This window comes from Cydia pomonella, chromosome 1, assembly GCF_033807575.1.
Source record: "Cydia pomonella isolate Wapato2018A chromosome 1, ilCydPomo1, whole genome shotgun sequence".
NCBI lineage: Eukaryota > Metazoa > Arthropoda > Insecta > Lepidoptera > Tortricidae > Cydia > Cydia pomonella.
In genome coordinates this window covers 14,736,636-14,764,293 of record NC_084703.1, presented here as the reverse complement: position 1 = coordinate 14,764,293, position 27,658 = coordinate 14,736,636, and the positions used below count along the sequence as shown (strand labels likewise).

At 36.6% G+C, this 27,658-nt stretch overlaps 1 protein-coding gene across 2 annotated transcripts in view; it reads left to right on the top strand.

Moving 5' to 3' along the window:
* LOC133516324 (frequenin-2) overlaps nt 1-27,658 on the top strand; it is a 247,580-nt gene that overhangs the window by 85,046 nt on the left and 134,876 nt on the right. Inside the window, exons 2-3 of one of the 2 annotated variants that reach the window (XM_061849225.1) lie at nt 2,114-2,222; nt 4,098-4,260. In XM_061849225.1, the coding sequence (XP_061705209.1) occupies nt 4,197-4,260 (64 nt within the window). In that variant the 5' untranslated portion in view covers nt 2,114-2,222; nt 4,098-4,196. The remainder of the gene's footprint in view (nt 1-2,113; nt 2,223-4,097; nt 4,261-27,658) is intronic. The other variant, XM_061849216.1, reaches the window with a different exon arrangement.

The window sequence follows — 27,658 nt, the reverse complement described above, 5'->3', positions numbered from 1 at the left end:
ACGGGTTTTCTACTATATATTTTATTTTATTATTATTGATTGCTCTCGTCCTACTTTTATGTGTATCTAAATTTCTCATTTTGCTACTGTTAATATTGATTTGTTTTTACCTGTTAGTGTTTGATCTTTTCGCGTTTTCTCAAAGGTTAGCTGGAAGAGATCCCTTTTAGGGATAAGTTTGACTTTATACATAACATTTGTTTATTTGTTTAGTTTTGTCTGTTTTATGTTAACCTGTTTATGTGCAATAAAGTGACATACATACATACATACTTATAGTACGAGTAAACACCCCTATAATGGAACAGGCGCCAGTATTGGGATGATATCCTCGTAAGGCCCAAGGTCCTACCTATAGGACTTATTCAGTTTGATGAAATTTAAATCATATTCAATTAGGACAGAGTTGCATTTGTTTTGTTTCGTGCAATTTTCAAACAAAATAAAATCTACTGTATTCCGTGCACTATAGGTTCAAATTCCAGTGGCAAATTTTGGATTTTTCATTTCTATGGCTGGGCCTTAAGAGGGTATAGACAAATCCTGTAAACCTAGTATTTAATATCAGTTTTTAAACGCAGGCCACATTTTACCACAAACAAGAGCTAAAGAGCTGCTTAAGTTTATTTTTTTCATTGAAATTTGTTAGTTTGACAATTAATGGCGCCATTATCCCATGACTGGAGCAAAAAATATAGTTTAAATTGTTAATAATATTGAAACCAAATGCAGTAGCTTTCATTAAATACATAGGAAACATAAAATACGAATTGGACATTCAACTTTTAAAGAGGTAGAAATTTTACAGATGTCGGTGATTTATCAAAAATACCCCAAAAAGTAATCTTAAATGTACCATGATTGGTGCCGTTAACATATGCAATCACTTCCGTCTTGCAAATCAGTTAAATGCGTTTTTTTCAGAGACCGTTGGACTTAGGACAGTTATAGCAATTACCACTACGAAGATTGTAAATAAGTCAACAGCCCTTATTTATTATTTTAGGGGTATCTATGGATAGGTCTTGAAAAAAGTAAAATTTGTTACCCCCCCCCCCCCGTAACTTCTAAAATAAGAGAATGATAAAAGTAAAAAAAGTATTTTTTTGGTACGGAACACTTTATGGGCGAGTACGACTCTACATGGCCGCTTTTTTCTGGATGACATGAGTTTAGATATAAAGCTTTGATTGGAAATCATAGGCAAGATACAAAATTACCATTATAACACAAATTGTATTTTTTCGTAGGGTTTGACGTTATTATAATAATTTCCGCGAGTTAGTAAAAAAGCCAGGTTTCACGGTAATTTTATTATTACATGCGAAATATTTTAAGTAAAGGTTATAGTTAATTTTGAAACAATGTCAAGTAATGCGGAATAATTATAAAAATGATTTGATGCGGGTTCTTTTCACCCTCAGCGACGTCTGAGGTGAATAACTATTTAGGTTTAGATACAAAGTCAACTATGGTACCCATCATTTTCAACTAAATCAAAGATGTCGACCATGACATCTAAATCGGTCCTTCCCCATTACTCAAATTATCTTCATACCAAATTTCAACTAAATCTGTTAAAGTAAAGTTTAGAGTCAAAACCTTTTTTATTCCAGCGTTTTAAATATCATCGATATGCAATGCGAATTATTAATACCTGCCTACTTTTAAATTAGGGGAACACACGGTCGCAGAGGTACCACATTAAAGCTCTAAGATACGTATAACTCAGCAATCACAAGGATATTTTGAAAAGGATTTGCTATTATAGTTCCGTGCAGGGATCGGAACCGGTTTTTTGCAAAAACATCGAAATAACCATATATTTCGGTTTATTTAATACTCTGAATGTAGGACTCAGTTGTGTTTTCAGATAACGACTTCGTATTATTAGATTGCCTAATTAGAAATGAAGTAATTAACAAAGAACGAAAAAATACCGTTTTCGTTCCCATACAAAAAATACCGGTTTCCGATCCCTGGTTCCGTGCATTATATCGTCTGTGTTTGCTGGATTGGACGCTCAATTGCTGGAAGCGAAGGAACCTCGATGCTGTGCGAAATAATTTTATAATAAATTTAATGTAGTAACAGCGTTTTTCCCTCGTTTCAGATAACGAACTCAATCATTGAGGGAATAGAGTTAGTGGTTCACTGAAAAAATTGTAATGGAGTGTGTGTGTGCTCAGTGCTACCGGAAGATAAATACAGAACGCTAAAAGGTACAATTTTAAGTTTTCAAGTAGACAGCTCCATTATGTTTTAAATAGACTAGTGCGTAAAACGTCACACCACTACACTCGTTCTGTACCTACTTGGCCGTATTTTCTACCTAAATTATGACATTAAGGCGAATACATTTCTCTACATTCACGATAACTACCCAAGTAAAACCCAGGATATTCAATTATGAGCCACATGTTTAATACTCACGTAATGAAGTAACATTACTATCTTTAGCAATGTTTTCTCTGTGCAGTCTTCCACCTGCATAATCCAATTAATAATCACTCATCACGGTAGTTTTTGGAACATTGGTTTAAGCTGGCACCCCACTGCTGCGCAAGTGGATATAAACACATTCAGGGTGCGCTTCTCGCGCTCTTACATACAGAGCGCCTTTGGAGCTCTTCACGCTAAAAGCTCGGACATTCAAGGCGCGCTTCGTAAGCTTCTATCCGCTTACAAAAACGCTCCGTATCAAAATGTTGGTAGATACTTCCACAGCAGTACACGGGCACGCTACGCACGAAATGACGTCACTGACAAACGCGTGGCCTGTTCCGAAGTGCCGCCCACGCACGGCACGCACCTGCGTGCACGCGGCCCTCGCTACGTATTAATGCCATATAATAGTGGGAACGAGAATCATGCACCTTCTTTGTAGATTTTAATACCATAGGCTACGGTGAGTGCTTATCATCAGGCGGACCGACGTGGTATACAAATAATGTAAAGTTACGTGCACGTGGCCCTTTTCGTGCAAAGCGTGGGCTGCGTGCGCCGCAGTGGGAAATGTTGACGCACGCCGCTAAACCAATAGATACACGTGGGCGACACGTATAGGTGCGTGCGTGGTGTGTGCAACATTGGGGTTCCGGCTAATTTGTACTAATTGCAAAATTACCACTGTAAGTTGGTAATTGAACTAACAGTAACAGGCAGTTTTGTGAGTGCTGATTTGTTATTGTTCGGAATATATTTTCCTTTGTTACGAGCAGCCTGACGTTTTCGGGATGAATCTAGTGTTTTTTAAATTCAATAATCTCATGATTAATCCATCAGGAATTGAGGAAACTCCTTAAATCGTAACCATTAACAAACAAAATTTGCACTCAAAAAAGTCGACCAGGGTCGGCATTCGGTTCGACAGTGTGTTGACGCTTTTAAGATTTGGCTTAGTTTGCTTCAAACATACATATGTGTCAGTTGCTAGCGCATATAAATGTGATAGTATTTTATTTTATCCTCTTTAAAGTCGGTTCCCCTTTTTATTAGTTTTCCCTTTTTCCTAGGTACCAGAATTCCATTCCATTCAAATTTTTTTCCATATCTGAAGCAGTTTGAAAATAATAAGACTTAGTAGTAATTCATAGTCTTAACGCTTTTGGTATGAATCACGTAATTAGTTTATTGTCTAATTGATTTATGCGAGATCTGAAATTAAGATTAATATTGTTTTTAAATAGATCACCGTCAACTTTATGAAATAAAATACGTTATAAGATGCGAATGAGGCTCTTGATTTATCGCTATCTTATAAATGGCTTGTTTTCGCAAAAGACGCGCCAAAATAAAGTATTTCGTTTACGTCACGCCGCTTTCCGTCGCTCGCCCTACAATATTCAGGAGAAGGAAAACAGCTATAATTTATGTTGGTTGAGATAGAAATAGAGAAATGCTATACCAGAAAGAGACCGGTAGCAAATGCTCCAGTTAATCCGTTAATGCATCTTTGTACAAATAATTTGATATCCCTGGCGGTTAGTAACAATTTGGACCTTTCATAAAAGTAACTAAAAACCTTAATTCTAGGGTAGAGGTAATACCCTTCTTTTAAAAGCACTTGGTATATCTAATTGTAAATCTATTTTCAGGTAGTCCGTCGTGTGAGGGGAAGAGTAATATGTAAAACGTCACTGCGGGTGTCGACCAAGTGACTTGGTACCGAAGTCCGCCGACAGTTAGCCGCCGCCATGGGCAAGAAGAACTCTAAACTCAAACAAGACACAATCGACCGGCTGACCACCGCCACTTACTGTAAGTAACTTGTTTTTTTAGGGTTCCGTACCCAAAGGGTCAAACGGGACCCTATTACTGAGTTTCCGCTGTCCGTCCGTCCGTCTGTCACCAGGCTGTATCTCATGAACTGTGATAGTTAGCCAGTTGAAATTTCTACAGATTATGTATTTCTGTTGCCGATATAACAACAAATACTAAAAACAGAATAAAATAAATATTTCTTTCGAATCTCGAGGTTCTCATCCAATCACCGAAGTTAAGCAACGTCGGGCGGGGTCAGTACTTGGATGGGTGACCGTTTTTATAGATAATGGCACGGAATCCTTCCTGTGCGAGTCCGACTCGCACTTGGCCGATTTTTTTTTTTAAACACAATGCCGCTGCGCGGTTATACTCGTAATAGACTAGATATTTATTGATAGTCACCTGCAATAATATACGGGGTGAATAAATAGGTCCCACTGAGTAACTTTTACTATGGGACCAGCTCCAAAAATGCAAAAAAAAAATTGGCTGTTTCATACATTTTGGCTGCTTGACCATGACTTTACTTGAGACTAGAGAGTAAAAAAAAATTCCCGATTTCGGAATTGGTCCCATAGTAAGAGCTGTTGAATATGACCTATATATTCAGCCCGTAAATTATTGCAGGTGACTAAATAAACACCCTGTAGATAATATCATATCTATTATGCAACCTGGTTGATTGGGACCTAGACAATTCCATAATGAAAATTTGGTCTATGACCAAGGACATACGTAATATTTTAAAACAATTGAGAAGTAGGTATTGAATAAAAGCCATGATTACATGTCTAAGAACCAAGGCTTATTGACTTCCTTGGAGAGATAGGCACGTTTATATATGCGCATGTGTGCGCTAAAAGCTTCTATGTGTGGTTTGGCCTCCAAGATATAGTTGCTAGTAATAAAAATAAAAATGCTACGGCTACATTGCTTCCAACTCTGATTTAAGCTTTCACGACTGAAAACACTTAAGAAATAATTATACGTGATTAAGTTCAGCCTCTAATTATCAGATCTGTATCCTACGCATCTTGTTATTAAATCCTATGTTTAATTTCCCCCAGTCCTCACGACACAGGCTTAACCTAGTGTGAAACTTTCTAGTTAATTTTAATTTAATTACTAATGATTCATGTCATGTCAATTTGTAAAATAAATGTATTTGTATTTGTAAGTTCCGTTTTATAATTACTATTTGTTCCCAGCTGTCTTTATCTATGTTTATAAAATCTATAATAAAAAAATCTTTCTCAATGACGCTGTCCAACTACTGTCGTTAAACTTCAACGAGCAAATTATTTTTTATATTTTTTTAATAACACAACATAGCAGTACACACAGACTCTGCACCTGGTAACTAGGGATTACAGCATAGAAAATGTGCTAAATACGGAGCAACGGCTGCTGAAGATATTTCAGAGAAATCCGCCGCTTTAGTGGGTTCAGAAGGGACCATGTCAATAATGCACCTGGAATGCGTATTAACCTAATGCTTACAGTTATTTTTATTACGGGAATCTTCCTGTGAATGCGCTTTATAACGCCTATTTTATTATGTTTTATATTTAAAACAAATGTTAATAAATAGGACAATTCAGTGACTCACTGCGCGTGGCTGTTGCTCCCCGCCTGGGCTGCGATGTATGCCAACCACACACTTATGCATCTGCGGTTCCATGGTGGGTGCTGAAGGCCATCACGCACTGAGTTGTCGTCGTTGCGTAGGGAGGCACCCGCGTCACCATGCCCTCAACGATACTGTCCAGAGGGCCCTTAGGTCGGCTTGTGTCCCATCGGTGCTTGAGCCCCCTGGTCTTAGCCGCACCGATAATAATAATAATAAATAAATAAATATTATAGGAAATTATTACACAAATTGACTAAGCCCCACGGTAAGCTCAATAAGGCTTGTGTTGAGGGAACTTAGACAACGATATATATAATATATGAATATTTATAAATACTTAAATACATAGAAAACACCCATGACTCAGGAACAAATATCCATGCTCATCACACGAATAAATGGCCTTACAAGGATTTGAACCCGGGACCCTCGGCTTCGTAGGCAGGGTCATTACCCACTAGGCCAGACCGGTCGTCACCGATGGCAAACGACCCGATGGCCTGACCCTAGTACCATGGAAACGGGGGCGGTGTTTGGTGTGGGACGCTACGTGCGTCAGCACCTTCGCCGCTTCCCACATCAGCCGTACCTCGCGCACGGCCCGAGCGTCAGCCGAAACGCAAGCGGCTTTAAAGACGCAAAAATATGCCTTTATTTTCCCAGGGTACATATTTCGCGGTAGAAATGGCGGGTTGCTGGGGAGCGGACGCAAAATGTTTTACACGCGAACTAGGCCGTCGTCTCAGGCAAAAGGGGGAGGGTCCCCGCTCCGAGTCGTTCCTAGTACAAAGGCTGTCCATGGTAATTCAGCGTGGAAATGCTGCGAGCATCATGGGCGCCTTTGCACCGTGGACGGCGGGGAGCGGTTTGTTTGTGATTTTTTTTAGTTTTACTTTCTATATACCTGCATATTGTTATTCAATTAAATTTAATAGGACAATGTTATAAACATAAATATGCTTTTTATTTAAATCAAGAGATAATACCACAAACAAGAGATGGTAGCCTATTGGCCGGGTGCACGATAGCGGCACCGCCTAGCGTTCGCAACTTTGTGGGCCAAACTGAAGATTATTCCTAATAAACATTTTTTATAATGCAGCATTTAGTTCCGTTTTATTTAATTTCTACAAGTTTATATACCACTATATCAAAAGGCCTAGTTGAAATTATGGAACCTCTTTCAATGCAATTTAGATTTAAGTGTTTTTCTTAATTTTGGCCTAATTGAACACATTGCAACCATAGATCTAAAAAAGTAAAGATCAGCCCATGCATACAATTCCGACCGAAAAGTCTCGTTAACCAAAACATAGCGCCGTCTGTCATATACTGCGTAAACTACGTGGCCGATGGTCAGAGCAAGGATACAATCAAGTCTCTTTGGCCAGAGACATACGCGCAAGTAGACTGCACTCTCGCCTCTAAAAAACGTGTCTTAAAAAATGGCCTGAGAGAGACCTTAGGCCCTTTCTTTCTTTTTTCTGCGCAATTCGCCACACGACTGAGCGCAGCGGTGTAACTACATAAAAGCAATTTTGACACCCATGTATTGGCTCCATTCGTAGTGCTCGTAAAGCCAGTCTTTACGAAGTAATATATATGTCTATGATCGTAACTAAAACCACTTTAATCGAAAATGTGCTAAAAAGTTCCGTTATTTTAACTCTTCATAATACCTCTATTATTAAAATTATTACCTCTGTAATTGGAATAATGTAGTGAGCAGAGTAATATATATGTTTATAGCAGTGGTAACTATATATTAAAAATGTTCAAAATTTATTTCATTTCTTAGATATATATCCGAGCACGTAGATGAATTTTTTTTTGATTAAATCAAATAAGTACATAGTTTGCATTTTACATTTCAATCAAACGTTCTTCTAAAATTCACGGTAAAAATGTAAAAAATTAAGTAGTCATTAATTTAGTACAAAAGTACGAGCTATTTCTTTATTTAATACCTCAAGAACGGTTACAGTATACCAATTACACTCCTACGAGTATAGATCACAACCCCAAAACATACGCTCTTAAATCTACTTTCAATGGTTATTTGCACCTCCATAAAATAAATATGTTAGAACGCAACATCTGTTAACGAGAACCTTTATTATTGAAACTAAGATTAAGAACCTATTCTTATATAGTCACTAATTGAAGATTTTTAAAGTGTATAATATTCGGCTCAGGAGAGATTTTAATCTTAATTTTTAACGTTTTCGTACTCAATGAGTATTCAGAATAATAATTCCGCTTATTAATTCGGGCAGTTTGTTTTTATGCAAATCGGTCTCGGGTGTCTAGTTAATTTGCGCTTATTTAAATTTCTCTTTAATAACAGTGCCAAACATTTTAATCACATTTAACAACAAGTACTTAATTGTAGCGATATTTGACACTAAAATATACTAATAATATAATTATGTACTGAGTAATCATATGCATAAGCGGTGGTGCCGCCGTAGCGGTAAGGAAAGCAACGCAGATCGCGGGTTCGAACCCCGACTTGTACCAATGAGTTTTTCGGAACTTGTGCAGTTCATCATTTGATATTTTACCAGTCACTTTTCGGGGAGGAAGAGACCTGGTCGGATCTATTTTATTTGAACATATGTTTTTATAGCCTTACAGACAGATCCAATCCGCTACGAACTACTAACTATTGTGGCGCAGTGATCCAAAGAGGGTCTTGGCCTTCAAAACGAGAGAACGCCACCTGTCCCGATCCTGTGCCACTTCCTGCCAGTTATCGTCTCTGAGTTGGCACAGATCCGCCTGTACACTGTCGCTCCAGCGGTATCTGGGCCGACCCACTGGACGGCAACCAGTCGGTCGTCCCAAATAAGCTCTCGTTAACACCCCGATCCTCACCCATCCTCAGTAAATGGCCGAACCAGCGAAGTTTGTGACATTTTGTTTTCGCCGATGATAAAGGGTTCGGCCACTAACTCCTCGATATCGGCATTCTTACGAATCCTCCAGGTACCGTCATCTCTCTTGATAAGGTCCTGGGAATGCGCTACCTATGAAATTTTAAATAATTTGTTATACAAACAGGTAAATACAATTATACAATTACAACTTACGATTAACAATTACAGATATAGCAGCCATAAAGATCAAGTGTAGACGTGGAAAAATTGATCTAAGTTGCTGTTGGCTCCGGGGTAAAATATTTTCGAGGCCCTGGTTGAATTAATTGTATAATTTGTTAATGGCATTGTAACAGAAACCATCGTTGAAAGCACCGTCTACAATTAGCTTTGACATTCTCATACTATTTCTTGGTCGAATGTTAGATAAGACGAAATCTGACCGCTTAACCCTTAATGCATGATTTTTCGTTTTACTCGAAATTAATACAATTATGTGACACGTAATTGTTTACTGATTCTGGAAAATTGTTAAATAATAAACATCGATTTTACCTACTGCTAAATCATTTTTAAAACTCACATAGGCTAAATCCGAATATTATTTCTTCGAAACTTTAGTACTAGTAATAAAGATAAAGATAGTTTATTATTCAAGTAGGCATATTACAATGCGCTTATGAACGTCAAATAAAGCTACACCGGCTCTAACCTCTGACCCGAAAATATTATTCTGAATATTGTTTGGCGTTATTTTATTTCAACTACTATTTATTTAAATTTATCTTACTACGTAGAAATACTATTTAACGAATATTACTTAATCGCTGATTTGTTTCAAATTATCTTAATTGGCACAACTACAAAACATTGCAATTCATTTCTTAGACGTTGCCAGAAGTGGGTTAGGTTAGGTTAGAGCTGCGACCCCCAAGAAAACGAACTGTTGCCAGAAGTGGGTTAGGTTAGGTTAGAACTGCGACTCCCAAGAAAACGAACTGTTGCCAGAAGTGGGTTAGGTTAGAACTGCGACCCCCAAGAAAACCAACTGTGGACAGAAAAGCCACACTTTACATGTAAAAAAAAATTAATTAAAAAAACCCGAAATTAAAAGCCATGACATGAATTTTATTGAAATAAGCCAATTAAAAGACCTCGGTTCAAATTACCTAGTATCGAGACCTCGGCGCAATGACTTGTCGATGAAATGAAGATACTTGAAACGTTGTCTTTTAAATAATATTCGATTAAATGTCTGTCGGCAATTCAATGGTAAACCCTAAATCCTATTTATGTAAACATAAAATTATTGGTAAAAGAGCATCAGAAAGGTACAATGTTTGTGAAAAAAAAACCGCATACATTACATAATAAAAATCATCAACTTTGAACTTTTTCCAAATTTTCTGTCATTTTGTCTTATGTTCTGTCACAAGACACTTCTTAATTTAATTTACTGCGCAAATTCGAATAAAAATCTATAAATGGATTAGTTTTACTCGCGAAATAAATTACTTTATTTACATAATGGACATATATATAGAGGTATTACTAAAAATGGCCCTTGAGGTATTGTACATACCAAGGATGCTGGCGGCCTTTCCTCGTTGTATCGCAATACTGATACGATTTGCAAGGAAGCCTCCAGCTCTTCGGTCACCAGTTACATCAACCAGATGCTTCGCGATTTCTGCAAAAAACTTGTGCGAGCTGGGACCCCAATAAACCTTAAGTTTCAACGCCAAATGGTACTCTCTACCGATTTAAGGCTCTTATATTTATAACGTTTCGAAATTTCTGCGCTTTCTGCCGTTTCGCCTGCTTTTACATTAATCCGTTAGAGGTGGAACGGTACCAGCGTGTCTTCGCAGGTAGCATCCCATACTAACATCCGTCCTAAGCTCCAAGGAACCAAGGACACCCCATCAAGCCTCTCGCCATCATCCCTGTTAATGCCAGTCGGCTCAAGAAGAGCAGGCACATTGATGTTGGTAAAAGACATCGTCCGAAATAATATACTATAAGTATATAGGAACAAATATTTTTCACCTTTCACCTAATTATTCATACAATTAGAAGTTTTTGTTGTCTAAGCTGCATCCTACACTACATATGCGATTAAGGGTTAAATAGATATTAATCTCCTATTACCCTTCCGCAGTGGAAACCCAGCTGATTCTAGTTTTCATAATAGCGCATCAAGAGTGGAATAAGGGTCATCACACTGTCAACGTCATGGTAAACCTATAATGGAGCGTTAACAACCAAAATAGATTTTCCTGTCTGATCACCGTAAAAGGTTTTGAATGGTATTTTTATAACTGCTTATGTTTAATTGTGATAAATCGGTGTGGTGTATATTTAAAGTAAGCGATCGCGTGACCGCGCTCCGCTACCGCCAAGTTATGAAGTGGGAGCCACGCCTCTCGACTCGTGATTCAGTAATCGCGAGCAGACCATTACTGACTAACTAAAATATAGCTCACGATAAAAAGTAATCCACTACTGATTTAAACTGAACGCTTATTACTTTTAGCCAGCTACTTATATAGTTACTTAATAGTATCTATTTGTATGAGAGTGAAAATTAATTCATTTTTTATATTTTTACCTTCGTATTTGCCTAAAACGTTGGTACATTTGACGAAAAGTTTTGGAGTAGTTTTGCTATTGAAAGGTTTGATCCCAGATCGTTCTGTGAGGATTTTGGAAAGTCTTGTAATCCAGTTTTACCTAGCAGTCATAGTTTGGAGTTATCAACATATCATTATACTGTCATTCTCATCCACTTTGGGTACCGTAAATGTAAATATGCTTTGCTCCTCACTGGGTTGTTGTGTTCCAACAGTTTTCACATATGAAAACTATATCACAACTTCATTTAAGTGTTACAACATGATAGTAGTGATGGTCTACTTTGAATAAGCATACAGTGATAAGAAACATACCAAAATATAGTAATTTATTAATTAAATTAAAGTTCGAATTTTGAAACATTGTACGGTATTTATGATTTTGGGTTGTTTGAAGAATGCACTACTTTACAAGAATAACTTAAGCCAAACAGTTACAAATTTGCTCCAAAATTCGGTGGTTGTTATAGTTCTAAATTCCTATTATATTTTTAAGAAATGAACCGTTTGCAAACGCTATAGCACGATACCTTGGGCGTAGCCATTAAACGCGTACGTGAACCTATGCTTTTTCAATTCTTTACGTAAGTTTTGGCTTAAATTTCTAACAATATGAACTAAATCAATTTTTATCAAAATAGTCATTGGAGATATTTGTGAAAGTAAGTAATTTTCTAAGGGTTGCGACATTATACAACACGATCAAACGCAAGTGTGCCACAATGACTAATAATAGTAACCCTTTCAGCACGAGAACAAAAAAATGTTACGTCTTGCATTTGTATTAGCCTTTTGTGGTGCATTTAAGCCATATGGAATGATACTTTTCATTTCGTTATTATACCTTCCATATTGATTTCATATGTTTCTGTGGTTGCTCATAAAAAACCGGACAAGTGCGATTCGGACTCGCCCACCGAGGGTTCCGTACTTTTTAGTATTTGTCCTATAGCGGCAACAGAAGTACATCATCTGTGAAAATTTCAACTGTCTAGCAATCACGGTTCATGAGATACAGCCTGGTGACAGTTTTACCCTTTGGGTACGGAACCCTAAAAATGGACTGGACGTACAAAATATGCTCATTTCAGCTGAGCGGCTTCTTGTAGGTGATCTAGCACGATCAACCGACAAAGTGTGAGTAGGATACTGTGTGCGTAGCCAACATGCCAATCGTGTACGCTCCGGAGCGAACGAAACGCAACTATCAGTGTCGCACTAATATGGAAGAGTGATAGTGATTGTCACTTTAGCTAGGCACCCTGCACACACGATCCTCAAAATAAATTTCTTCGAAGTTAAGCCAATAATTTTGGCTACTAAATCATTTCTTAACGGCCATAATGAAATAAAAACGTACTCAGTAAAATAACACAGTATAACAAACATGGTTCTGTTACACACGACCGTGCTATACATACAAATTTGTGAAATCCGTCCTGACACGCAGGATTGTGCTTTATAATTATAACTTATGTCTCAATTAAAATTTTACATCTTTACTTACGTTGATTTACTTATTAAATATCATATAAAATTATAATATTTACTTTAGTAAAAAAAAAAGAAAAAAACAGAATACATAACTCTAGATTAAAGAATTTCAAAAACATCTATATGAACCTTCCTGTTGTTACGAATACGTCCACGCTTGACGCTTACCCAGCAGTTTGTTGACTTCTAAACATAGACGAACCGCTTTCAATACCAATAATAATCAAACTTGAATATTGTTAAAGGTAGAATTTTTCTAAGTCCAACACACGATCCTATCAGTCTGTGCTGTAAGGGGTAAAATTAACGTGGGCAATACTGAAAGTATAATATTGAGTCACAAAGAATAGACGCAGTAAAAGAAAAGGTTTATTGCTGGAAAATGTAACTATTTAACTTTTTTTTTTTGGTCAGGTATTGGTATTAAAAATAATCTACAATGCCCATTTATTTCCAATAAAATGCTGAATATAGCTCGTAGTAGCTTGATCCCTGTTTCAAAGTAATTGCAGTGTTCGCCAATAAGCGAGGAAGTTGGTTTTATAGCTAAGTTAAGTGGGGAAGTTGGACGAGCGGCGCCATTTGGGCTGTAGGGAGTCGATGGCGGCTACGCGCATCTCAGTCCACACATCTAGCGTTATGTTTAAATTTACAACCGCGTTTATTGACTTTTCATGAACAATATCCATTTAGTTTGAATGACCAATTTGTAAATGGTATTTTCACTCTCGCGAATTACATAAATAGAACCTTCATGTATATGTTTATTATTTCATTTAAGATTCAAGTTCAAATGAACGTTTCAGTTGCGTAATGACTTAATTTAAGAACAGAAAATGACCTTAACGCATCCTAGCATCAATACGCTTCCTTAAAAATAAATTTAGTTTTTCCATTACAGTCATACTAATGAATTAAAATGCAGATGTTTTTAAAGTTCCGTAGCCAAAATGGCAAAGGCAAAAGGCAAACGGAACCGTTATAGTTTCGTCATAATGTCCACCTGTCCGTCTGTCCGTAACTCCGTATGTCACAGCCATTTAACCTGGAAACTATTGGATATATTTATTAGTGTTCCGTACAAAACTTTGTTCACGGAACACGTATGGAATCACTTCGGTCTTGCAAATTGGTTAAATGCGGTTTTCTTAGAGACCGTTTGACGGAGACAGCAAAAATTTAGAACAGTTATTTAAATTTAATTTGGAACATATACCTATGTATTTTGTAAGCTGCTTCTTAGTTTAGAAGTCGACTCCATACAAGTTTTTTATTCATTGAGTGAATGCTTTTGAAAACAATCACGCCGAAAATCAAATATATTGTGTGTGTGTGTGTCCCTCTAACTTACGAACCGGGCGTGCAAAAAATTTGGCAAAATTCAAAAAATAAAGCTTAAAAAATACTTTCCAGTAAAATCATTTTCATGAGACTGAGTTTGAGACGTAAGTGCTGCGAAGGTATCTTTTGCTTGTGTGGCTAAAAAAAAAAGAAAAAATGTATTTTTGTTTTAAAAAATCATATAAACATTAGTCTACAGTTATATCATTAACTATGTAATTAGTAACTGCACCATAGACATATATATTACTTTTTTAGATGTATGAATTTGAATACTTTATGGTTAAGTGACGTTTTCGTAAGTTGATCATTGTATAAACGTCAAAATGAATAGCTGTGAATGGAGTCGCTTTATGAATACAAATTATTTGAATATTAATGTTTTTAAATAAAATATATATATATATTTTTTAATAACTATAGGTTGATATAGCTGTATGAATGGTCTTTGTTTTAAATGACAACATGCAGTCTGCAATTGCCCTGCTAGAATATACTACTTTAGAAGAACATTTTACTGCGCACATAAATATAAAATAAAACGACTTAAAAAACACCTAGTTTCTTTGAAATAATTTCAATTTGTTGTATAATTGTCTGTTTGGTCTACATTTACTTTTGGAGCTTTCTTTTTTCGCAATGTAATGTAAACGTACAGTTAGATACAGGTTGGTTATCGACTTTATTACAACAATTCTATGATTGTTGTTATGTTCTTCTTCTGGTGGACATGACGTAAAAATGTTGACGTGCATGAATCTTTTCAATAAATTAGATGCTATGTAGAATTGTCATGGTTTATTCCCCTTCGCATGTTATGACTTTAAAAAGTTTCAGTTGTTTGTAAACAGTAAATACATCTTCAGACGCATAATAAAGCCCGCCCTTATACAATAACAAAAAACGTGTCGGCAATGCGTATGTGACACCCTGGTGTTTCAGGACTCCATAGGCTACGGTGACCGCTTGCCACCAGGTGAGCCGTATGCCTGCTTGTCACTAAAATGGTATTATAAAAATCTAATGTGAACTCCATAGATTTTTGTTCCGTGACAACCGTTAATTTGTATCAACAAAATAAATTATTAAATACCATAAAATTACGAAGAATTCACATTAGTTCTGTTAAAATATCAATAAAACTCACTGAAAGAAATATATGCCATCCTTTCTTCTTGTTGTTTTGCTATTATAAGCGCATTTTTTCACAGAACATTTCGTCATGTTTGACAGTTGTTGTTGTCGACGACCGAAACGAGACTGGGAGCAAAACTCATGCTCAAGCTGTTCGAGCATTACTTTTGCGGGGCCATTTTTTTCGGCTGATTGTGAATCCAGTTAATTATACTTACATCAATGAAAATATATATATAATGTACATTACCATGCAAACTTCCACCGAAAATTGGTTAGAAACGAGATCTAGTAAGTAGTTTTTTTTAATACGTCATAAATGGTACGGAACCCTTCATGGGCGAGTCCGAGTCGCACTTGGCCGCTTTTTTAATAAACGTAAACCTAATGCTATTCCTTTGAAGACATGAATTTGAAAGTCATAAGGTAGTTGCCAACCCCTTAAAATACGTTCGAATCACGGGAGTTCACTTGTGTTGCAAAAATAATAAGGTAATGAAAGTGTTAGGTATAGAAAGGAAATGACATAGTAAATTTGTGTTGTCGTTCTGAAGATATATGTAGTGTAGTGAAGCGTATTTTTAGGCGGGTGAGTAAGTGAAGGTGAGGCGCGGCGACATTCATTGGGTCAGCGCGTGTCGGGAATGGGAAATGCCAACACCTAGGGGAGGAAGCGGCGGCTGCACGCGACGCGGAGCTAGGCCGTTGTTCCCGGTGTATCGACCGCGGGCGAGCCCTCAGCCGAAGTGAACCAGTATACTTATATGTGGAATCAACATCTGTAGCAACATCTCGCCGCCGGAAATATTAATTATGTGTCTGAACCTGAGTGAACGCTTGCCTACATGTGTAAGTCATTTCATTAGGTTCATACACATTTTTTACTAAACTCGTTTGCGTCTTTCCTGTGGATATCGCAAAGTTAAGGGAATCCAAAACTAATTTTTACGCGCACGTCGTTTACTTCGATTGTATTCTCCACAGAAGTGACCTTTTTAGGGTTCCGTAGCCAAATGGTAAAAAACGGAATCCTTATGGATTCGTCATGTCTGTCTGTCTGTCCGTCCGTATGTCAAAGCCATTTTTTTCCGAAACTATAAGAACTATACTGTTGAAACTTGGTAAGTAGATGTATTCTGTGAACCGCATTACGATTTTTCACACAAAAATAGAAAAAAAACAATTAAGTTTTAAGGGTTCCCCATACTTAGAACTGAAACTCAAATTTTTTTTTTCATCAAACCCATACGTGTGGGGTATTTATGAATAGGTCTTCAAAGATGATATTGAGGTTTCTAAAATCATTTTTTTCTAAACTGAATATTTTGCGCGAGAGACACTTCCAAAGTGGTAAAATGTGTAACCCCCCCCCCCCCTGTAACTTCTAAAATAACACAATTATAAAACTAAAAAAAAATATATGATGTACATTACCATGCAAACTCCCACCGAAAATTGGTTTGAATGAGATCTCGTAAGTAGCTTCTTATTAATACGTCATAAATGATACGGAACCCTTCATGGGCGAGTCCAACTCGCACTTGACCGCTTTTCTAAAATGGGTTTAACTCTGGATGGATGATGTGTACACATCCTGCTTCGAGCCTCATTCAAACTTTTGGTTACAGAGTAGTAACATTATTCGTGATTAAATCTTCTTTACTTATTATAATATCAATAATCATAAGGATAGTATGTAAATATTACAGACAGTTACAAACTTATAATTTTAGACAATACTTAGCGACATGTGTGCATATAAGTCATGCTTTGATTTATGACATAGGTTTATATAAAAGGAGTACCCTTTTATTCTGGTTCAATCAGAAAATTAAGCCCTTACCTCTCTGGGTGTTTCCACAGCAAAGGGGCAGACAGCCTTCAATGTTTGCAAACCATTCTCGACCTCTTGTTGGTTTCAGAATGAGGTAAAATTCGGCATATTTATGACAATACAATGTTATAATTCTTTATACTATGTCGGTGGCAAACAAGCATACGGCCTACCTGATGGTAAGCAGTCTCCGTAGCCTACTCAACGGCAACTCCAACGATGAACAACTCTGTTATAATGACAACGAGCTGATCTGATGAGGCCAAAGATGGCCCTAGGAACTCTGTGACAAAATTACGCAATCTCACTAAGTTTAGGTTAGTTACGAATCGTCTAGATGAGTTGTAAATGACTGAAAGAAAAAAAATCTTTCTTGGATTTCATCATGATTTCAGAGATCAGTGAGGTGAGCAGAAAAATCTTTGCTACGGTTGGTTCCCTACGTCGACTTCGTAACTTCCTGCCTCTCGTCACAAAAAATTCGTTTGCTCAGTCTCACTTTCTGCCCATTTTGGGCTATGCTGATGATATCTGCTATTTAGACCTTACTGAAAAGCAGTTGAACAAACTCGAACGACTTAAAACGTCTGCATTAGATTTATTTTCGAGTTACGCAAATTTAGTCGTGTTTTAAGTTTGCAGTCGTATCTCAAGTGGTTACCTATCCGATTCAGTCGCAACACACATATTATTTCCCTCCTGTATATTCTGTTTCACCCCAATCTCAATACTAATTGTTATCTTAAAGCCCGGTTTAAATTTCTTTCCTCACCTAGATCCTTACAAAATCTTCTAATTTTGATCCCCCTCCTTCTTCTTCAAAATTTTACAACAACTCTTTCAGTTTTCGTGCTGTCTGGATGTGGAATGCTCTGCCCATTGATTACAGAAGCGCTAAATCATTCCTGTTTTTTTTAAAGTTATATTATTCAGTGGCTTGGCCGTTTCGCTACCGTCACATGGGCGTGAGGTGAAAAAAATATTCACTATTAATTGTTTTTAAGTTATAAGTTCTTACAATAGTTCATATAAAGAAAAGGCTAAGCCACATATTTTGACTAACGTGTAAAGTTTGTAAAGTTAGGGCTTATAGAGTTAGAAGCGTGGTTCTACATGAGGACTGATAACTTATTGACAGTGCGGGCCTTGTGGTTTCGTCTTGGCAACATTTTACATGAAAATGTTTTTCGTTGGATTTATCTATTTCATAAAGGTCCTGTTTTCTTTGAAATTTCATGTCGTTAGTATGACTTCCTTTGTTTTTTATATACCGATATTTATATTATACGGATTGGAAACAATATGGAGACTTCTAAAATATAAAAAGAAGGAAATTTAACAGATTACGATTATAGAAGTCGAATGCAGTTTTCTTTCAGCTATGGTGCTACCAAATTGGTCCTAGGTACTCCTTAATAGGCTCAGTGCGAAAATAAATAATCTATTCGTTCATATTACGCATAGACTCGTAAATCACGTAGCTAAGCACATTTGTAATAAAAAGGGTTATGCATTCTTGCTTCCATAAGACGCCAACCTGTGGCAGGCGCGCGGTGAAGAGGTATTTCCTACCTTTATTGCCGGCCCGGCTGCTTGTCTGACAATGTAATCCACTGTGGAATTCCACTGCCGACATTCTGAAGGGACATTCAAACACGTACGTGTCTGGGGGAAACCACGACATAAAACGAGAAATGTGTTTCCAAAATTATTTTAGCTGTTTAATGAAGTAGGATATATATGAAACGATATTTCTGGAGAAGGAGGATTAAGAGAGCTGACTCTATATTAGAAATGGGACAAGGCCGGATAAAGAGTAAGTAAAGGAACAGGAGAAAATATGAATCTCCATAAGATACCTAACATTTTAATTTAAAAAAGTAAAGTACACTGCACCGCCGCTGCAAGATACATACAAAATACTCGTAGCCAAAAAAAAATAACCGCTCAACTTTGACGCATAGAGTAACCTATGATATTTTTAAAAGGTGCACTAACACAAGAAAAGCAGAAGCGACCTTAGGGTAAAAAAAAAAACACTATTTAATTAAACCAAGTTAAAAACCTTTTGACACAAATCTACATAAATCAAAGGGTTTCCTTAGTTAAGCGATATAAAAGAGCTGTAGGAAAGTATCACCAATTATAGTTTGTGATTTTCAATGCTCTAGAAAATTTAATTCAATTTAATTAATAAAACGTGAGCCTGTTAGTAAACGACTTGCGTAATTCTTTCTCCATTTCAAACATGAAAAAAAGATCGGCCTCTTGAGAGGTTGATGTACGTTCAATGAATGTGCCTCTCTTATAGATTGTACAATTATTAACTCGCAACGTGGTCTGTTTTTAAGCTCTGTATAGTCGCGGACTTTAATTTTTGACCCATTTATGGTTTACATTTGGGATGTCATAGCAATATTGACAACCAAATTAGCTTTAACCATAGGTGAGCCAACAAAGAGTCTGTGACCGTAGGGTCAAGGAGGGAACAGTTACTCAACGCAAACACATTCGCCCAAATATCGCTATGCACTGTAACATCCTTACCTATTAGAATAACCATGGCTCGTCCAATTGAATTTGTCGGATTACTGAATATTTCTGCTGTATGAGCAGGGAAGCAAATAGCCTCTCTCATGTTGGAATTAGGTTGAGTGAGCCACTGTACCCGGCTATTTTTTTCAGAGCCACTGTTCCTTACCCTACCCTAGTTATATGACAAAAGGACTTCGTTCAGTTCATTTTCTGCACAACATGACAAAAGTAAACGAAATTTATTACCTACCGACATTCGTAAATGAATCTGCAATACTACACCTACGTAGTGCCATCTCTTATATGACTAGCATATTTTGGACCAAATAAAGTACTGTTATTAAAATTTCGGTGATTATCTATAACTATCGATATTATTTCATATGTACATTTGCTAAATCGTGTATAAATAATTTATGAATTACTAAAAATAGATTAAGCATTAAAAGGGCGTTACGGCCTTAATCTAATAGGGAATATTACGCGAAACTCTGCGTAGAAGCGCCACTACTACAATCCATCACAATTTGAGGGTCGACCGCGAAATAAGAAAATCGAAATTTCGCATATTTGATGAAGAGGCAGATATCTAAATTTCGTATTTCGCGTTTTCCGGTAGGCCCTTTGTAAATAAACCGCTTTTATGCATCAATGTTTTTATTACCTGTGAAAACTTGTCAAAAAACAGTTTAAGGCACAGTATGTATAATATAAGTTACTCTATGGTTTTCGAAAGGTGTTAGTGCTGCACTCTGGCGGCAGAACATTGCAGTAATACTCCCTATTAGAAGCCAATGGCTTTAAGTTTCGAGCTTACAATTTTAATAATTGCTCGTGTTACAAATACCTAATGTTGTTCATCGCACTTGCGAAGAATAACGTTTTAAGACAAATATAGGTAATATATTAAATACGGTATAAAATACAGAATATCCGTCCTTCCTTATAAATATTATTGTTGAAGGGCAGAGAACCATTTACGTTACAGCCAAGATAGAAATGGTGTAAAATGATTGAAATAAATAGTTCTTAAATTCAGTAATATGAATCAATTTTGAAATATGTTTTGTATGCATGTGCCTAGATTTAAGAGTTTTCAAACACAATGTAATATTGTTATTGAATAAAAAATTTGATGATGATGATGAATATTATTTTAGTAAATTCATATTTTGACTTAAGTATAACTTTCTTTATAATACTCCCCCTACGCTTGTGTGGGCCCTTTATGACCAAATGATTGCATTACACGAACTTAACTGAACTGAGTTCTTGTTCTGGTAGTAAACCGGTCTACACACTTTCCGGGTGGGTTTTTAAGTAACAAACCCTTTCGTAAATAGCTTGAATCGCAGGTACTTCTCTTCGCCCACGTGTACCAGCCACCCTACCAGCCTACGCTATAGGCGACGATGTGCTTGAACGCATGTTATAAAACTTATTAAATTAGCACAGATCAACACAAAAGGGAGCATTTTAGACAATTCGAGGTGACCGGGTATAGGCGCCCTGTACTTATTTAGTATAGGAGCGCGACCGCTTATTGTTTCTGTTGGACCTGTACTCAATTGGGGAGCACCACAGTGCCCCGCCAAGTCGAGCAAAATAAAGGCGCGGCCGTACCGGTCATCCTTTTCTCGAAGCCATTTTATGCTGCCTAAAGCTAGAACCCTGAATTTTCAATGACATATATATAGGACATACTCGTAATATGACTTATTATTATATTCCCAATAACATTCAATTTACAATAACAAGATACTTAAATAATGGATATATACAGAGGATTACTATAATTAGCTTATATCTACAATAGGCACTTGAGCTAAAAGCTATCTAAAATAGCTCCTCGTATCTCAATCACAACGTATCAGCGTTTCAACGCCAAATGGCACAAAATGGTACTCTCTACGCTACTAATGATTTCTCTCTTATATTTATAACCTTACAAAATTTCGGCGTTTCCGCCGCTGCGCCCGGTTATACGTTAGTCCGTTGGAGGTGGGACGGTGCTATTATATTTTATCATCTTATTTTATCTTATCTTAAAATATTGATAACCCTAAATTACCGATGTTTTAACAAAGTATTTATGTAGCTATTTGATATATGTTCATGCGACCGAACACACGAGGTGTCACATCGTATCGTGTTATTTTAGAGTAGCTACTTGTGTTGAAAATGAAGCATATGCTCAGTTGAGTCGTCTCATCGCATCTGTGTTCCTATCCGAACTTCAGCGTCGAGACGCATTTTAATCGCAACGTCTGGACTTCAAGGGCAAATATTATCTTTCATACGTTGTCGGCGGCTTCATGAGTTTCGTAACCCCTAAGCCTCAGAGCCATAGTGTAAATTTATTCGATAGCGAAACGTGACGTATGTACGCGTTTGCGTTTAGTCTCATTTTGTATGGGATTTAGAAACAGCGCGCCAAGCGGGACGTTTTGGCATCTCAAAATCCCATACAAAATGAGACTTAACGCAAACGCGTACGTCACGTTTCGCTATCGAATAAATTTACACTCGGGGTATAGATTGTTGTCGTATCTGCGTACTGAAACTTGTTATAGAGAGTTAATTTTTTTTATCTTATATATTTAAGAAAGAAATAATTACACTTATTTACTTGCCGCTCAAATATTATTACTTGCGTGTAATTTGACGTCGTTTAATAAACATTAAAGACACTAAATCTATATCCAACTATCACAATTCACATTATTTTATAGTTAGTACAGCAAAGTTTTTATATTACTTCCAAAACTTCACTTGCAAGCTGCTTCAAACATAAAGTTGCGAAATTGTGTGAAATACGTCAAAAATGTGAAATTTTCACTTTACCTTTCGTGTGCCTTGTCAAAAATTTAAGTCTAAACGTTTCGGACGGATACGGGGAGAGACATTTTAACATTAAAATGTCATCTAAGAAAATATTTATTCTCATAAAGCTCTTAAACAATCTATATTGACTAACTAAACTAAAATATAATATTACAAAATTAAACCTAGAAATAAAATAAAATAATCTACTATAAAATATACTTACCTACAAAAAAAAAAGAACCAATTATAAAGAGAATACCCCTTCTAACAGGTCTGTTTGCGGCATGGACCCCATGATACTGGTGGCATTACCTCTCTGTATGGCAAGGGAAATACGTTGAGAGAGGTACGCGCCAGCCCTGGGGTCTCCTGTGGTGTCGACCAGCCGCGCCGACAGTGCTACCATGAATATTTTCATGTCGGCAGACCAGGGACCCAAAGTCTCAACCGCGAGCGCCGCAAACTCATAGTCGTCGAGCAACGTCGAGTAGTTGCGGTGCACATACGTAGATTTCAATTATTTAGGCGGCCAAAAATATTTTTTTCTGGAAAATAGCTATACGTACAATAGGAAATTAAAATAAACTCCTCTTGATCCGAAAAAAATATAATTATTGATTATGCAACATATTTACATCGATAAAATACAAAAAATAAAAATTATTTTTTAAATTACCAACAAAATAAAAACGTCGTATGAATTATTAGTTACAAGCATAAATATGGTAAAATATCATATATATCTATATCTTAAATATATACTTATTACAAATAAAACTACTTAAACACATATTTTACTTTGAGAGAATTCAAAGATTATTGGCTATCTCTAGAAGTATTTGGTTTGGCAGCCATCAACATTTCTATAGTTTCAGGTAGGAATGCTTTGTGACAAGGTTTCTTGATTTGTCTGCTTGAGCTGATCAGGGGGTCTGATGTTAATAAAAGCCGAAGTATCTGTGACATTCATGGATTCTTCTGGTGGATAACATTCTTGTTTCGCCTTTAGCAACAAGTCGTAGCAAGGGAAATGTTTTGGGTTTGTTGCTCTTATTATGTCATATTGCCGTCTTGAAAGATCAGCTTCCACGAACATCTGAAGTGCTTGCAGAGGCGTCAGTGGAGGTAACATGTCGTCGTCGTTATTCACTTTAGAATAGGCAGATCTATATTTGCTGGCTCGTGTCGGCGAACTAGTAATTTCTTTGAGAACTTTTGAAGCATTCCTTTGCCCAGTGTCTTGTAAAACAGATTGTGCGGCATGGATGATGACGTCATGCTTCAAAGTCGCGCGGACTTCTTCCGTTTTTCTTCTTTTGCTTCGCTCACTTAAATCTTCGAAAGATTTTGCTGGCCTACCTTGACGAGAGGCCGATTCTATCGGAATCTCGAAAGTTCCTTCTAACCAATCTCGGTTGTTTTTTAGGAAAACTTCTTCGTGTTTACTGGCTTTCATCCATCTTTTCATGAATTCGGTCTTGATATAAGAATACCTTTGCTTCAAACACTTTTTAGCATTTTCGGTGTCTCCATAACGTATCAAAAGAAAATCTTCATACGAATCGAGTTTTTCCCTTAAACTTGGTAAATTTTGTCTTTGTACCTGTTGAAACAGGTACTTCCGAGTCACTATTTTAGTACCCGAGGTACCAGACGGACCTAAAACAAAAAATAATTAGATTTAATACAATTTAGCACTAACGTGGTATTTTTCTCAATTTCGACCCCTATGATTCAAATGCTCTTATTTGGGAAACGCGCGGGTTTCCGCAGCTAATTTTTTACTGGTATGATAGAAAAATAAGTAAAGTATAGAAAAATTAAGAAAACATTGCTCGGACGGACCCTTAAGTTAGTTAAAAGACATATTTAATTGTAAGAAACACAAAAAATCTGACTTATTGATAGAGCTATCTTTGAAAAATTAAAAGTTTATCAAAGGCAGTAGAAACTAAAAAAGTTACTATTAAAAAACATAGGTTCTTACCTGAATTACTGCAATCCATCACTGACACTCGAAAATAAGTAGTTAAAAAACAAATATGAATTTTACAAAAGTTGTAAGTTTAGGAGCGCCGAGAACAGACACGTACACGTTAAGCGACTATCGTATTCCGACTACCTGAGGGAAGCTCTTGCGCATCTACGAAGGGTGGGAGGGGGTGCCCATTGTATTCCCGGAACTGTTTACTACCTGAGTAAATGGTTATCTTATCATTAGTTTTTTTTTCGGATAGCGAGTTTTGGCCGCCTAATTAGTTGAAATCTTGAGTGCGGTGCTTGAGTACTTGGGCCTGGTCAGCGGCAGCGCCGGCTCGAATGCGGGTCCCCTGAATGTGGGACTGTGCAAAGGTGTAGACACACGTTGCGTCCAAGTAATTATCTAATACAATTCATATATGTATTTCATTGGCATTCAAGACAAACATGTTCTTGACTCAGTACCTTTCCACTAATATAATTCCTGTGACAAGATATTGCAAGTAGGTATTTCCGACCAATAAAGTAGCATTTCGAGACTTTCGTGTGTACATATAACCGCATGACTTATCCAAATTATTTAAATAAATATGTTTTTACAAGAATCGTTTCAAACAAGAATCTATTTTACAGTCTCAAAAGACTGAAGCTGGAATTTAAATGCATAAAAAGTCAAGTACAATCTTCCTCTTCTTTTTAGTCTAGGATTTATGAGACAAGAATATAAGAAAATTAAATAAACATTCTCGACTTACAAAGTTAAAATAAATAAAAATATCTTGTTATATATACCTACCTATATAACATCGGTCACGAAGTGGCCCACTGGCAAATACCATTTGGCCCGCAACTGTTTTCACTCTTTGTTAAAGTGTCCTCGTCACAATGAATAAGCAATACCTAAAAAAAGTTAAAATCTTTGCATTAAAAATATTTACAGTACATATGGTGCTATTTTTCCGCACTAGTGCGTAAATTTGCATATTACGTTACCTACTGTGTCGAACATTTAAAGGGCCATATGTACTGTAAAACGTTGTACGATGCATGTGCGAATAGGTAATTCGCAACTCATGTCGATTTAAAACACTCCCTTCGGTCGTGTTTTAATTTATCGCCACTCGTTTCGAATTTCCTATTTTCGCACTTGTATCGTAATGTACTATTATAATACAGTTTCTCAAAAAGTGCTACTTTACGTAGCTGTTTAGCGTGCGGGAAGTTGGTTTCCGCGAACTTGTGCTTTTTACTTTTCCAATTTTTTTTTTAATTTTATACCTGTTCCAATTCATGACTACTTATTGATGACTGTTAATGTTAGTTTCCTTTAAAAGTCGTAATGAACATAAAAACCTACTGTTAATGTAAGAATAATAAAAATACACATATTTCATATCTTATACTTACCTCTTGATCATTACAACACGTTTACTTTTTAATATTGAATATTGAAAAATCGTTCTTAATAAGTTGTCTGAATGGAACGGAATAGCTGCCGAAACGCTTGTCAAAGAAGAGCCGTTTTTTCTTACTGCAAGCTTGTATTAAGTTTCCAAAGGCAACATTCGATATTGTATTTATACAATTTACGATACACAAATAATTGTAAATAACGATACTGAAGTAATAATACTACAATGTTTTATATTTAGAATTGTTTCTGTCTTATAGAATATATATGCATGAAAAAAATTACTTGTTTTTCTTATTTTTTCGCAACTGTATTAAAAAACGTCGCTCGATACACGTGCGGAAATGTCATTCTTCACTCATCCCGAGTCTATCTCGATAGTCGTGAGGTAATGACATACTTTCCGCACTATCATCCAAATGTACTATTGCAACCTACCCTTGCGTAAAACATATTAGTGTTACTACCATAACCAACTATCGTCGTTAAATGTACGCCCACAATCATACTGCTCAGTATTGAGACTATTAAGAGTTGGAAATTTTCGAGAAGAAAAACGAACTACCCATACCCATGGAAACTGATTTGCTGAAGAATATACCGTGGCTATGCGATCTTGCATTTCTGATAGTTGATATTACGAATTAGGTACCTAAATATTTTAAATCTCAAACTACAAGGCACAGACTGTTCACTTCCTTATATTATTATCTAAATAAGCGGTTTTACTGCCAAATTCAATCTGTTATAACTACCTACTTAATTTCTAGTTACTAGACTAAACGCTATTGTTAATTTGCTCTACCGATATTACCGATATATTTGCTCTGTTTTAGAAATTGGCCATCGCACGCATGTTCTTAGTGCATCATCGAGTGTTCTATAAATAAACGTTCAATACATGCAAGGTCCTGTCATAAGGGTTAGTCTATACATATATAGCATATATAGCTACGTTAGTGTAGGAATATTGTTCGTGACCGGGGGTCGTGCTATTGTCACAATTTTGACAACAAAGCCGCAGCCTTCGCCAATGGCGTCACGCCACATTGATTTCCACGCCACTCTCTACAGCGGCTCGACGTCGCTAAGTCTGCCGCATCTAATAATATATAATGGCCAAGTAAACCTTCCATTCGTCTCGATTAACCTTCTTACTAACCTGTCAAATGTTGTTATATGATCCATGTGCCTATGTCTCTCTCTCTTAACGTAAACCGAATTTGGGAATGTCATAAATCAGTATAATACTTCCCTGGGTTGAATGTACCTTTGCATATTTCATAATGTATTTGAGTGAAGGTTTTACGTCGGCCCATGGTATCAAATGGTGTTTAGTAAAGTAAGGCTTACGAAAAGGTTCGGGATTCTGTAACTGTGTTCCTATCGCTCAAGTACCAGAAGTTGATGCCGGGCAAACCAGTATAACTGTGAGTTCAAGATCTGTACCAACAATGCGTAACCGAAGACATGCCCGAGATCATGGTTTGGGTCGTTCCCAGTGCGGCCCGGGCTTAACAAATATCGATTTATCGTAGCTACGAGTAATAGTTGCCTTTAATCACCTACATTTCTGTGCTAGCAACCCCAAAAAAACTATTTGATAACTGCATGTTTAGGGACAGGGTTTGTAAAAATGGCAGGTTGAATAACGCGTCTTTATTATTGAACAATATTTCAAAAACAATGAAAGTT